Source organism: Mchenga conophoros, linkage group LG5 (assembly GCF_057382185.1).
Source record: "Mchenga conophoros isolate Kocher_MC1m ecotype Shallow Benthic linkage group LG5, M_conophoros_male_GT1.1, whole genome shotgun sequence".
NCBI classification, from domain to species: Eukaryota; Metazoa; Chordata; class Actinopteri; order Cichliformes; family Cichlidae; genus Mchenga; species Mchenga conophoros.
The window spans coordinates 22,111,745-22,126,022 of NC_140530.1; the positions used below are offsets into that span (position 1 = coordinate 22,111,745).

The window sequence follows — 14,278 nt, forward strand, 5'->3', positions numbered from 1 at the left end:
GAGTGTGCAGCAGATTGCACTGCCTTGCCGTGAGTTTGCTTTAAAGAATAGGGAAAAAAGAAACATGACCTCATACTCTAAAAGTAATGCGACAATAACATAATTATAGCTCGTAATGCTGAATGACTATGTGGTGATATTTGTTATTGCATTACTGGTATTTGTGGTATAAATGACTGGCTACAAGGTGACCAACCTTATGGTTGAAAAAGACCATGGGTGGGGATTTAGTTGAAGAATGAGTTTATGTACACATTGAATAGGTGAGCAGAGAAGAATAAGTCTTAAATAAATTATCCTTCAGTTTTAGTTTATGTGTTGGATTTTTACTCCATCACTCCATTCTAAATATTTTCATCCTGTGCTTACTGTTATTTGAATGTTTAACTTTCTGTATTACTTCTGCTAAAATGACATCATGATCTGACCTGTTCTCAGGAATGTATCTCTAATCTTTGTTATGGTAACAAGTTTGCTGTACGTCAGTAGCTGTGATTCACAGAGCAGGTTTACTCACTGTTATTAGCTCATTTTGACCATCAAATGTTAGGTGACACAGGCCTTGAGTGGCTTACCACGTCTCATTGGCTATTCCCACAGACTCCAGGTCCCTGGTCACATTTAAATTCATTAGTTATATCCATAGTCATTATTTCTGTTAAATACTTCCGAGATTATCTTTTTCTACATTTTCTACCTGACCCAAACACTGTGTTTGGGTCAGGTAGAGCGGCTCATGTTTAGACTGATCAGTCCCAAAGTAAAATGCAGTTATTTTTCATCAGCCTTCACATATCATATTCTTGAGTGAAAATGGATCATATTTTAACCCTGGAGAACCCATGGGGTCAAATATGACCCCATGGGTTCTCCAGGGTTAAGACTTTTTAATGCACAAGCAGGCGACAGCAAAACCCACGTTAGGCCTTGGTTACAGGCCTTCATGTACTTAGCTGCATAAAGCTGATTTACAACTCTGTCTAGTGTACCTCTGCTGACACCTGGTGGCAATTATGAGTTACTACAAACGGCCTGATATTGAATTTACCGCGTAACGTATCCTAATGGAACAGCATCACATGAATAATTTTGTAAAACCTGTGTGGACTTTATTTGACTATATTTCATATCGTTTAAATACTTTGACGTTAATAGTAAAATGACAGTTTCGACAGAAACTTTGCTAAAGGGATGACTGCCCCTTTAAGAGCGGCGACCAGCTGCTCAGCGCCCAATCGCGGCGCGTAAACTGAACTTTGTTGTTGTCAGCAACTAAGAGCTAACTGTTAGCTAGCGTTAGCCGGACACCGAGCTAAAGAGGCGATATCTTGCACCCCATTCGTCCTAATAACGGAGGAAAGCACGGTAACATTTAGCTTGGACAGCTACGAACGTAAACAAGTCGCTTCCATCAGGATTTCGCCTCCGATATCAACAAAAATGACATCTGCGCTGGTGAGTTTAACTTGCTGCTTGAGCCACTGAGATGAAGTTCGTTTCTTATTTGTGGTTTCCACAATGTGGCTTATTGGTTAAGAGTTAAAGGTCGATATATCTGTAGATTTATTACAATACATCATATATTTTTTTATTTGATATGGACCCCTTTCTTTTTGCTGCTTGTTTTAGCTTTATTTAGAGCGAGAGCAGATTATAAATCAGGGTAATTTTACTCTTAGTCTGGATTAAATGTCTGTGAAGTCGTAGCAAAGTGACTCATTACTCAGTCTGCTGAGTGTCCAATGTAATATATACATTTATACTAATGTAACAACCGCCCTGTGCAGTCATGACAGCCACATATGTTATGTAAATGATACATTTGTGAAAGTTTAATGGTATCGTTTCACTCATTTGTCATGATCTAAATTGCCTTTGCAGATTAAATGCATCATTTTGCCGACAAAGTGACTAACAAGCAATTAATATGCCAACAATCTGATATTCTGTGTACGGTAATTACAGTATATTGAAGTTATAAGAAAAAGAAAAAACGATAGAGTAATTTATGCCACCATACACTCACCGTCCACTTTATTAGGTGCACCTCGCAAGTGCTGGGTTGAGCAGCCTTTTTGCCTTGAGACCTGCCTTAATTCTTTATGTGAAGCTGCGGTTTTGGTCCATATTGACATGATCGCTTCAGGCAGTTGCTGCAGACTTTTCGGCTGCACATCCATGATGAGAATCTCGTGCTCCACCACATCCCAAAGGTGCTCTTTTCGATTAAGATCTGAGTATGCCTATGTGCTTCAAGGCTCAACAAGTTGTGCATTCAGAGATGCTTGTAACCAGTGACAAACAAAGAAGAAAACAAGCTTATTTTAAGTTTGCATAAACTAAACCTCATTTTCAAGAAAGGTTGGTCAAAACCTCTCTTTGATGAACTCCAAGAGTAACTCATAAGACACTATGACAATATATATTCTGTGCAATACAGTCATGCACCATACACCACAGTATCTGGTAACTGAAGGGAAAAAATATACTCTTTAAAAGTCTTTCCCGTTCTTTCCTTGTGAGGTTGTTATTGTTAATATGAAGTAAGATAACTCACTGTATAATTTTCTTAAAAAGTAGTGAAGTGTGCCAGACTAGCAGGGAACTCCTACATCTTTTGATAAACAATATTTGCTGCCAGTGAATGGATCACACGTGGAACCAAAATGATAGATTTCAGTATCAGTATTTGCCCCCACTCCTAATTTGTAGCAGGTTATTAATGACATTTAACTTAATTCAAGTAACGATCCTGTTAGTCGTACAACTTAAAATCCCAAATAAAAAGTAAATGTGGGTTTACATAATATAATATAAAGATGCATTTAAGAAAACAGCATTAAATGAGGCATGATTACAGGGAATATCGCTAATAAGAGTCAGTTTTCTATTAAAAAATACAAATCAGCAAGAAACCAACTTCAGTAAGAGAATATTTTCTTTATTTACATATAGATGTTTGTAAAAAAAAAAAAAGTGCAGTTTAGAAAAAAAAATAGTACAGAATTCTACTAAAAGCAAGTGACTCAAATATGATCTATAACTGTTTCTACTTTCTGTCTTTCTGCCATTTCAAAATCTCAACACTCGACACCATATTTGTCAAAGTGTCTCGTGATGATGCCCAGCTCCAGCTCCACAGTCCCCATGGCTTCGGTGTGCAGTCTGTATCTGTCCGCCCCGCTGTAGATCAGGTCAGGGCTGAGGAGCTGGGGACCTCCGCCGACGAACATTTGCGCCAGCCGTTCTTGCCAGGAGCCCACGGGCCTCCAGGTCGCACAGCTTATTCGGTGATGTCCCGGACTAGAAGGGACGTGGCAGAAACCATAACCATAGAGTTGGCACCGTCCGAAAGAATCTTGATGCCACACCTCTAGGTGAATCTTCGGCCAGCCTTGCAGCCCTTTGGTCGCGTAGTGCAGATCGATCGGGTGGCTCCAGTACGCTATGTCTCCGATTTGGGGGCTATCCACCTGGGTCTGACCCTCCTTCAGCCCGGATAAAAGCCGCCATGCTTCTCCCGTATGAATTCCCCATTTGCAAAACAAAGTCTTTTCCGGGAAACCACTTGCACCAATGATCTGCCCTATAATGTGCAGCTCTGCCATGCCACACTGGTTCACTTTGACAAGAAAATGTGGCACGGAAAGTCCTGTTTTGTCTCTCCGATGTTAACGGCTAGCTTAGCGGCTAGCTAAACTAACGGCTAAACGTCTCCTTGGTAACCGCCTACCGTGATTTTCGACAAATCCCCTGAGTTAGACCTCGCAGGCACCACTTCCGGTACGAATGCCGTCCAACATTATGAAAACCCTAAGCTTCACCTTTATAAAATTGTTTGTCATTAGTGAATAATTAATTTTCACCAATTATAATATTGCCAGAATTATTCCTGAGCTATAATAAACGTGTGTGGTGAAAACGCGGTTGTGTCACGAATTTGGAACTACACCCTTACAGGTTTAACTCAGAGTTAAATTTGTCCTAATAGACCGAGTTGTTTCTATCTTTCATGCATTGTTTACAAAAGTCCGTTCGTCGAAGACATAAAACACCTCTTCATATTAATACTTTTTAATTAACTCGTGACGAAGAATTGACTTTATTGCTCAATTTCTCTGAAGTTTAATCGGCGTTTGGAGTCTGTGAACAATTACACTGTGAAACAGCGCCAGTACGCGGCTGTACTGCGCTCAGACTCCACAGTTCACTACTACACTGAAAAAACAGTCTTATACTCCGTGGAGGACCTTTTACAGTATATAAAAGGTTTATGTATACAGTATTTTATTTTATATTTTAAATGAGAAATACAAATGATATTTTATGAAAAACCCAAGGTTGGGAGTAGTGTGAAATGTGACTGCACATTTGTAAAAAGAGGTATTGAACTTTGCAATAGTTGTTTAGGCATAATTAGTTTTAACTTTAGCCTAAACATATTCGACACATTGTCATATAAATGAACCAGATATGAAGAAATTAAATAAATTTAAACTTGCTACTTTTAGATCACATTGTACTCCTAGGAACATTTTATTTCATTTATTTGAAAACTTTCTTGAGTGGTAATTTGCCTTTACCACTTACAGAATATAGTTTTAGTTGCATTTCTGTACAAAATTGTTACATATAATTTTTGTTTTTATCTAGCTGATATACAAGTTAGTGTATTTCTCGCAAGGATCTTGCTGGCATTAGTGAAACGTTCTTTGAAATGGATTGAACATTGTTAGACTGAGATAGTGATTAAACTATGATATAGATATAACTCCCACTAGGTTTATATCTTGGACTCTCCACCATTTGACCTTAGAACTGAAGAAGCTTCTCGGATGAGAGGTGAAACGTCTTCAAGCAACTGAAAGAAGTCCAGACGCTTTTCTTTGCAAGCTCCTTTGACTACGATGACCTGGATGACTGAGAACCTTCACAGACATTAAACTATGAGAATGTAATCAAACTGTTTATCAAAGGGAAACTGTGATTTTTAAGACACTCAAGCCTAACACTGGCTGGTATAATGTTAGGTTGTAACCAGCTGTTCTTGTTTGGCTGGCTTGTTATTAACTGCCTTGAAATGCTAATGATAATAATAAGTAACTACAATGATATCTGGAATAAATAAGCATGTTTATGCACATTTTCACGTATTAGAGCGGTGACTTCCGTTCAGAAGATGAGGGTTGAGGTGAGGAGGGCTAGCATGACGTTTCAATGACCTCAATGACCCCAAAACGCATCAATTCGGTCACTTAATATGCTGAGCCTCAGAATGTGGTGTAACATCGGTTTGCATGCTTTTGTGTACATATTTGTCGACAGCTGTTTCTTGTAAAATCTTGTTGAAAACTTTCCCAGAATAGCAGAGGCAGCCATGGTAACATATTATTGGCCATGGGTTTTGCAATGAGATGTATCACACACAGTGGGTGCCTTTCACAGTAAACATTTTGACTAGCAGCACAAGTGTTACTACTAACATAAACACAGACTTGTTTCCATTCACGTGTCATACTAAGTCGTGACCGTGAACCTGTTCTAGGAGCCTAAAACCAAAACAGTGTATTTTTATTAATCTTTCTTTCTTTCTTTCTTTCTTTCTTTCTTTCTTTCTTTCTTTCTTTCTTTCTTTCTTTCTTTCTTTCTTTCTTTCTTTCTTTCTTTCTTTCTTTGTTTGGTGTGACATGTCTGAAAAATCAAAAGCTGAAAGAGCATTAATTGAGTGAACCCATACTTTACTTTGGTGTCATAGAAGTGCCTTGTGTATTCTAAACCTTACGTGTGTAGTTGGGATGCTGTTAGCGATTTTATGGAGAGTTAGAAACTTACTCTGTGTTATTTTCCCACAGACTTAAGAGAGTAAAAAAAGAATAACTGCGCAAAATCAGAGGACCTCATTATTTTAGCTACAAATCATAACTATGGGGTTCTTTGCTCATGTTTCCAGGCCAGTTTTAGTCACATCATACACCCACATAGTCGTGATGAGGAAGAAATAGCACTTCTTCAGTGATAAGCTCTTAGTAAATAGTACCAAATTTTCTGTTTCCCAGATGTCTAACTTATTGCTTATTATTGTAGCTTTTGTAGTCATGAGGACATTTTAACATTTTGACGTGACTCTCTGTTTGCTCCCATAGTCTGATCCAACCCTAGAAAGACATTTCAAGGGTCACAGGGACACCGTAACAAGTGTGGACTTCAGCTGCAACATGAAACAAATTGGTAATGATCTGTTTGCCTTCAGATGTAACTGTTTGCTGTTGCCTTTGTCTTTTCCTTTTTGGAAATACATGATGTTCTCACTCACACCTGTGCTTCATCCTCTCCTAGCCACAGGCTCCATGGATTCCTGTGTGATGATCTGGAACATGAAACCTCAGATGCGAGCGTATCGTTTTGATGGACACAAAGACGCCGTCCTTTCCGTCCACTTTTCCCCATCAGGCCATCTGGTGGCCTCTGCCTCCAGAGACAAGACTGTACGTCTTTGGGTGCCAAGCATGTAGGTGTTAAAGTAAAATCTTTCTGTCTTTTCTGTTCTTTATTCCACCACAGATTTACTACAGAGGACAATGATGGTGACTCATAAAGAGCAGCAACTACTGAATATTGTTTGTCTCCTTCTGCCAGCATGGAGGAAGACACACATTGCTGAACACCTTCTGGGTTTTGCTTGTTTGTTTTAAACTTAAGTAATGTCTTGTGTCCATACAGGAAGGCTGAGTCAACAGTATTCAGGGCTCACACTGCCACTGTGCGCAGTGTTAACTTTTCTGGTGATGGACAGACTCTGGTCACGGCCTCTGATGACAAGACAATTAAAGTGTGGACAACACACAGGCAAAAGTTCCTCTTCTCTCTCAACCAGCACATCAACTGGGTCCGCTGTGCCAAGTATGAGACACACATTTAACACGATACAATGCATCATATTAGGACATTTTGATAGATTTACACTTCAGGCATCACATTATGACCTTTGACAGATAAAGAGAATTACACTGATCATTTCCAAAATGCATCTTTTTTGGGCTGTTCCTGGTCAGTATCTAACAATAATAATCCAAAAAAAGGAAGTTTCATCTTCCCCAGATCCCAATCCAATCCAATATCTGGTGGATGTACTGGACAATAAGTTCCATAAATGGCCTAACCTTGCATCTTACAAGAATTAAAGGTTCTGTTGCTAACATATTGGTGCCAGATACCATAGCACACCTTCAAAGGTGTGATGGAGTCCATGGCTCAATAGGCCTGGCCTGTTTTGGCAGCAAAAGGGGGGACCAACTCATTATTAAATCTATTTCCAATTATCTTTTGACCTGCCACCTTCATTGAATTGTTTGTCTGACTGCTTGAAAGAGGTCACAGAGTGGCTGTCTGCCAATTCTCTCATTTTAAATGAGAAGAAAACTGAGATTATGGTGTTTGATAGTCACCGACCTCCTCAGTCTCTATACTCCCGGCTGTTCTTTACGATCATCTGGTCAGTTACCTCTGGCCCAGCCCAGGCACCGTCTGAAGACTAGGGGTGATCGTGCCTTTGCCTCTGTAGCACCAAACCTCTGGAATAGTCTTCCTGCTACTGTTCATCCCTCTGACTCCATTCAATCTTTTAAAGCACACTTGAAAACGTACCTATTCGACCTGGCTTTTCCAACTCACTAATTCTCACTGCTCATTAATTGCTCGCTACTCATTTCTCTGGATAATCATGATTTCTCTCTATCTCTACTTACTTGCTTTTGTTTGTTCTCTATTTTAGCTTGTTTTAATGACTTACAGTTCAGTGTAATCATTTACTGTTTATTCCTTACTGTGAAGCACTTTGATGTACCCCCTGGTTTTAAATGTGCTATATAAAAAAAATCGTATTGTATTGTATTGTATTAGGCAGGTGGTCATAATTTTATTCCTGATGCCTGGTGTATAGCTGACCTTTTCCATTACACCATGCATTTTTGAACATATTTTATACAGATTGAGCATTAATCATTTACATTTATTTTTTTATATTATTATTGCAGGTTTTCTCCAGACGATCGCTTGATTGTGTCATCCAGTGATGATAAGACCATAAAGCTGTGGGACAAAAACAGCAGAGAGTGCATTCATTCTTTCTATGAACATGCAGGGTGAGCACTTGCGAGCACCTGAATGATGAATAGGAGGAGCTAGGAGTATTTATTTATTTTTGTCAGTTTTCTGCTGGTGTTCTGGTAAGGTCAGAAAAAATCCTTACAAGTGTACTGATGCAACGGCAGTAAATGCTGGAAAAAATCTGACAGAATCAATCCCCTAACCATTTGTTATCCTGTTCAAATGTTTATGACGAAGGCACTGAACACCTGTTCAGTCATTACACATGTGCCCTATTCCCTTGTACATTGTGCAGTCTGTTATACTGAAACACTTTAATGAGACATTGGCTGTGTGAGTCTTTGATACATTTAATATCCTGTTTTACATCTTTCTTCTTACTTCTTTTTAACTTTATTGTGTTTTATTTAGAGTCTGACATACTGAGCTCCTTTCTTTTCTGTAGTTTTAGCTTATTGTGTTGAGATGATAATAAGATGAGCTACACTTTATCCCATATCGTTTCTTACAGCAGCTGAAACACTAGAGATAATAATACCATTAATGTAAAATGCCTCTCTTCCAAGTAAAAAGCATTGTTATAGAGGATGATGGCATGAGGTATAAAAGACTTCCTGTATCCTTGTGGCAGCAGAGTCTGTTAGAGAATAAACTTTATGCCTGCCTGTAGGAAGTGATGCAGAGGGTGGTCAGGATTAGCATCAACATCCTGTCCCACGATAGACTCAGGTCAACCACCATCTATCGTTTTTTTTCTCGACCTCTCAACAAAATCATCTACTAGTGCTCCTCAGAGAATCCAATCATCAGAGTATTTCTATAGGTGTCATGACCCACAGTTGTACTGAAAGTCTAAGCAGTTTAAGGTGAACAGGAATGGAGACATCCCAATCACAGCTTAATTTATTTTGGTGCTGTATGCCACTGCATAAGATAAAAAAATGAAATTGGGGGAAAAAGGGTCCAGAGAAAGCTGTATATATTTTTTTAAGTTCCCAACATTTAGAATAAGAAATTTCACAAAAGCCTTCATGTGTCTTAAAGTGTTTTAAAATAGTTAACTTTCTCACTATAAACCTTAAATCATTAACCCTTTCCACCAATGACTAAAGCTTTTGTGTTGTTTGAATTGACCTTCTGGGTTATTCCAGGATTTCAAATCTTTTAAATCACTGTTTCTCCTTTACTTTGCCTTACTTTGTTTTTTTTTCTCTTCTCAAAAGTTATGCAAACTATGTGGACTTTCATCCCAGTGGAACATGTATTGCTGCAGCTAGTACTGACAACTCTGTCAAGGTGTGGGACATCAGATCACATAAGATGCTACAGCACTACCAAGGTAAAGACACATCGATAATATTTAAAACCGTAATCGTTCTTTCTGGTCTTTTTAAGGAGTGAAACCAGAGTTTACACTCAAGTGTGACATTTTTTAGCTTCATAGCAACACAGTTATTTTCATTAATTAGTCACAACCACATCAATTCTAAAGACATACTTAAATATTTAAAGAATCACTGAATGCTTTATCACTCTCAGTTTAGTCACTCCTGATGCCTTATATAGAGCTTTATTCTGAAACACCAGTTCATCATATGCTGAGTCAGTCCCATAGAAACAACAAAAGCCACAGTTTTTGTTTGTTTTAATGTATGGTACTTTTGGCCAAAGTTTAGACATCTGCTCTCAGAAATTGCAGTACAGCCAAAGTACCTTTGAATCATTATGTTAAAGAGAAATTACTGAAATCGCACACAGGGAAATTTATATTAATGGCAAGGAATGTTATTGATCTTTTGCATATTCATTAAACTTAATGTTGATGACTTTTTATCAGTCTTGCATTCAGGCTGGTTGCTCTAATTGCCTCCCTTAAATGGATTTCAGTTGTTAGGTCTAATAATGGATAATTACATATGTCTGAGGAGATTTGGTATGAAGATAGAAGCTTCTCCTCCTCCTCTTTCATTTTTTTTCTGGCCCTACTTTCCATACTGGAGTTATTTTGTCATTTTGCTAACTTAAAGTGTAAAAATGGGAGTGGCTAGTGTTAGACACACATGGGACTGAATAATGTTTTTAGACATCAAATGATTAATGAATAGTTTTTGGTCCTGATTAGAAAACCTTTAATGAAAAATTGTTTAGGGGTTTGTATGAATAAGCCAAAATCAATAGCAGTAACATAGCAAGTGGCAGTGGCACATTGGTATATTTATGTTAACCATCTGTGCACATTATTTGGTAATTTATTGAACTGGTTTGTTTCCATGAGGCAGAGCCATACTATACAAACACCCACTGCTCTGTGCTCTTTCATAGCTATTCAGCATCTTTTCCCAGCTTGTGGTATCAGGATGCCTGCAAGTGTGTTGTAGCCTCTGTAAGCCAGGAGAGGGACCTATTGCTTGCTAATTTGTCAGCTGCTGATTCATGTATGGCGGGATTGTTTAAGTCTAGGGAGGTCACGATTAGTTCTTTGTTCTTAAGGCAACTTGATGTATTAGTGTGTGGTAATAAAAAGCTGGTGTTAAGCCGTTCTCAGTTAAGCAGGATTTGCAGCAGTGTGATGTGCAGCAGCACTACACTTCAATGGCAGCTAATTTAGTCCTTTGAGGTAAAAGTGCCTTTAAGCAAGAATTTCTCATTTTCACAGCTCAAAGCTGTGCTTGTGTTGCTTTAAAACATCTGAATCGGGGAGGGGGGGCGCTCCTGTAGCTCATCTGTTGAGCGCAAGCTGAGTCCCTACTGCAATTGTCATCCTCTCTTTCTCTCTCCCTCTGACTGTTGCTGTATAATAAAGGCAAAAATGCCAAAAATAAATCTAAAAATAAATATATTATTTCATTAACTGAGCATGTGACTTCCTGTAAAGCTATAGCTAGAAAAAACGAATCAATAAACGTATAAAATATGAAGGATTAAGTATGAGCAGGCATGTAATCTCATTGTATTTTGTATCTGGCAGTTGTGATGTATCTTAATCTGTTCAGTCATTTATTTATCTCTTATTTGGACAGCAGCTGGTCACTAAAGGGTGTCACCTGTTCTTCTTTATAATGTATATATAATTGAAATCTCATAAATGCATCAGAGTCCAAGTAAACTAGTAAATATTGCTCATTTATATTATTTGAAGAGAATAAATAAACAATTAAGTTGTCATAATCATAAAAGCAATTTTTAAGCATAAATGCCAAATATTTAATGGCTCTGTATTCAAGGTTGTTGAAGTAATATTGAATAATTTAACGTTTTCATTTGCTGGTGTGTTGACATTTGGTGAGATCACCTTGCCTTCTCAGTGACCAGTCTACTTCCTGGAATAGTCCTGTATAGTGTTAGCTACTCAGCCCCAAAGATTTGATCTGACAAGAACCAGTCATCCATCCACCCGCCACCAACATGCCCATTAGAGCAGAGAAGGCCAGATGAATAGGAACGATGGTGCGCGCTTGGGGTTATATTATTATATTATTATTTTTTTTTTTTTTGCTGAACATCAGTCAGCACTGACCCTCTTTATCAGTACTGCACTGAAGACCGCCTGCACGCAAGCCTTGTCTTTCTCTTCTTCTTTTTCTTGCTGTCTGTGATTCTGACACATTCATCATGACAGATGTAAAGTAGCAAAAACACCGACCTAACAGTCAAATTTGCTCACTTTTGAAGTAGAATTATAGTAGAATATATATATATATTATTATTATTATTAGGGGTGCAACGATACACAAAATTCACGGTTCGGTTCGATACTTTGGTGTCACGGTTCGATATTTTTTCGATACAAAAAAATGTTCATGCCTTTTTAATTTGTCATTTATTAAAATTATAAATATATATTTTAACTCAAAAGTACAGTTTTTAAATTTAATGTTGCTGAAACAAAAGTAATTAAAAAAATAAATATATCTCAGGGCTCTCAATATTTCAAAATCCCTGGTAGCCCTTCGGGCAGGGACTCTTCAGTTTTTGGTAGCCCAAAATAAATGTAAGTAGCCCGAATAAAAAAAGAGAGCAATTTTTTGATTGATGTTTTGTTTCCTGTTTTGTTTCCTTTACAATATTATACATTAAAGTATAATATTGTAAAGGAAACAAAACATTAATCAAAACATTGTTGAAAAACAAATTACAACATTGTATAAAAATTACAATCATCAACTCAAATACTTGGTTCTAATTGAACAGAAATTTCTATGAACTTGTAAGAACTGTGTAGGACATGAATCAGTCTGTGTCAGATCCTGAATTTGAAATTTCCGCTGAAGTCACGGGTGAGAGGCAAGTGGAACCAAGATCTAGGCCATTTGCTTTTTGAAGTTTGCAAAGACGGCTAAATTTTGCCAGTGGTAGTTCACTCTTTGCAACATAGTACGCTGTTCTAAACAGATTTTTCAGGTTTATTTTTAGTATGTTATTTGCAATTGGTGTTTGTTCTGGGAAAGATATTGCAGACTGAGCAATAATGCGTTTCTTGCATTTCTCATGGGTTCTAATGGGGGCCTTTCTTAAAATGACTGGTCCCAGTAACAAAGGCGCTTGTCGACTCAGAAATCGAGAGAAAACCAACAACACACCCGGCAGAACATTATGTTATTTACACGGGTGCACATAAGTGGTCCGCATGTGCGCATTCGCTGTCAAAATAAAAGACGCGCACCAGATAAGAAGTTGCAACGCGCGTTTGCGTCCATATAAAAAGCACTGTTTTTGTCCGCTAGAGTGGGATTTTCACGGCACATTCCGCACCACATCTCTGTGCGTTCATCATTTGTTTGAAGCCAGCTCACCTCCTGCAACCACTTTTCCGAGAATACGCGCTTCTTTTGTGGTTCGGACTCCTTCTGACATTTGTTTGGAGGTAGAGGAACACCAACTAATTGCTTAAAGGAGCTTCTTCGACATCTTTAAGAGTTTTAAACAAATGTCTGTCCTCCTCCAGAAAATCTTATGTATGCAAACACGCGTTGCAACTTCATATCTTGTGCGCGTTTTTTTTTGTTTTTATTTTGACTGCGAATGCGCACCTGCGGACCACTTATGTGCAGCCCCGGTTATATAGCTCATCATATTGCAGCCACAGAAATTCTTTTGTCCATGAAACCATAAAGCTGCACTTTCTTTTTGCCTTATAGTCTGATTTGTCATAACTTTTCCGTTTTGTGGTAAGCTTTTCTTTGGCTGTCACTTCTTCACCCTGACCTGTCTTATTTGGCTCAGCAGAACTAAAATATACATCCTGCTGCTTTTACACACACACACATAACGGTCAGCGATTCTCTGCGCTATCAACCTCTCACATGTTTAAGCTTGCTGCAGGAGATTTCACTTGTCATGTTTGCATAGTAAGCTAACGATTGATAAGACGATGTCAGAGGAATTGGTGCGCAAATTATCATCACTCACCAATCAGTACTGTCGCTCTCTATACACAGTTCGCACGATTGCAAAGTGGAAGCAAAAAAACAAGCGCAAATTCAAACGCGATTTCAATATGTCACATATTGACAGTGGCTCACCGATGCCAATGACATAATTACCCAGCTACATTTCCGAAAGAATGCAAAAGCATTGACATATATTTTTCCTTCCTACAATAGCCGGACGGGCAGGGCAGAGATAGATTTTGGTAGCCCGACTGGAAAAATCGCTAGCCCCAGGACGTCGGGCTAGCGATTTTGCAAGCCCTGTATCTGATTGAGGAATCACTCATCTTTGGAAAAGAGAGTTTATTACAGAGAAATGGCTCTTTCCAAAATAAAAGCTATACTATACGCTTCTTCTGGGCTATATTCTCAGCAGCATAGCGGGTCAGGGCTGTTCGGGGTTCTGTTTGTACAGTTATGTTTTGTTTATGTTGCCATAGTGACGGGTGACGCCCTCTCGCTGCGACGGTGTGTCCTTCCGGGGTCAGAGGGCGCTCTGTGTGTTGTTGTTGCTGTGCGGTTGCCGCGCTGAGCAGTTAGCTAGCGGCAGTGTTCTTCTGCAGATGTCAATAAACGGCTGTGCTCCCTGGCTAGCTCACGGGAAGCAAGACCAAACGACACCTCCATCTCCTCGTTGTCTGAGCTCGCCACATTGGTGTCAGAAGTGGGATGATGGTGGCACCCCATGTTCCTCTCGAGTGACTTTTCCCCCGCCGGTCGTGACCGGCCGGTGCGCTAAAAGA

The 14,278-nt window shown here is 38.9% G+C and overlaps 2 protein-coding genes across 4 annotated transcripts in view; one reads left to right on the forward strand and one right to left on the reverse strand.

The window, feature by feature from the left end:
* Nucleotides 1–1,095: 1,095 nt before the first annotated feature.
* poc1a (POC1 centriolar protein A) overlaps nucleotides 1,096–14,278 on the forward strand; it is a 52,249-nt gene continuing 39,066 nt past the window's right edge. Inside the window, exons 1-6 of one of the 3 annotated variants that reach the window (XM_085274254.1) lie at nucleotides 1,096–1,455; nucleotides 6,144–6,228; nucleotides 6,337–6,508; nucleotides 6,721–6,900; nucleotides 8,034–8,141; nucleotides 9,330–9,445. In XM_085274254.1, coding sequence (XP_085130380.1) covers nucleotides 1,441–1,455; nucleotides 6,144–6,228; nucleotides 6,337–6,508; nucleotides 6,721–6,900; nucleotides 8,034–8,141; nucleotides 9,330–9,445 — 676 coding nt within the window. In that variant the 5' untranslated portion in view covers nucleotides 1,096–1,440. Of the gene's footprint in view, nucleotides 1,456–3,678; nucleotides 3,784–6,143; nucleotides 6,229–6,336; nucleotides 6,509–6,720; nucleotides 6,901–8,033; nucleotides 8,142–9,329; nucleotides 9,446–14,278 lie in introns of those variants that run through there. The other 2 variants (XM_085274256.1, XM_085274255.1) reach the window with 2 other exon arrangements.
* Nucleotides 2,921–3,635, reverse strand: b9d2 (B9 domain containing 2). The gene has a single exon (XM_085274257.1). The coding sequence runs from the start codon at nucleotides 3,606–3,608 to the stop codon at nucleotides 3,081–3,083; it is 528 nt and encodes a 175-aa protein (XP_085130383.1). The 5' UTR covers nucleotides 3,609–3,635; the 3' UTR covers nucleotides 2,921–3,080.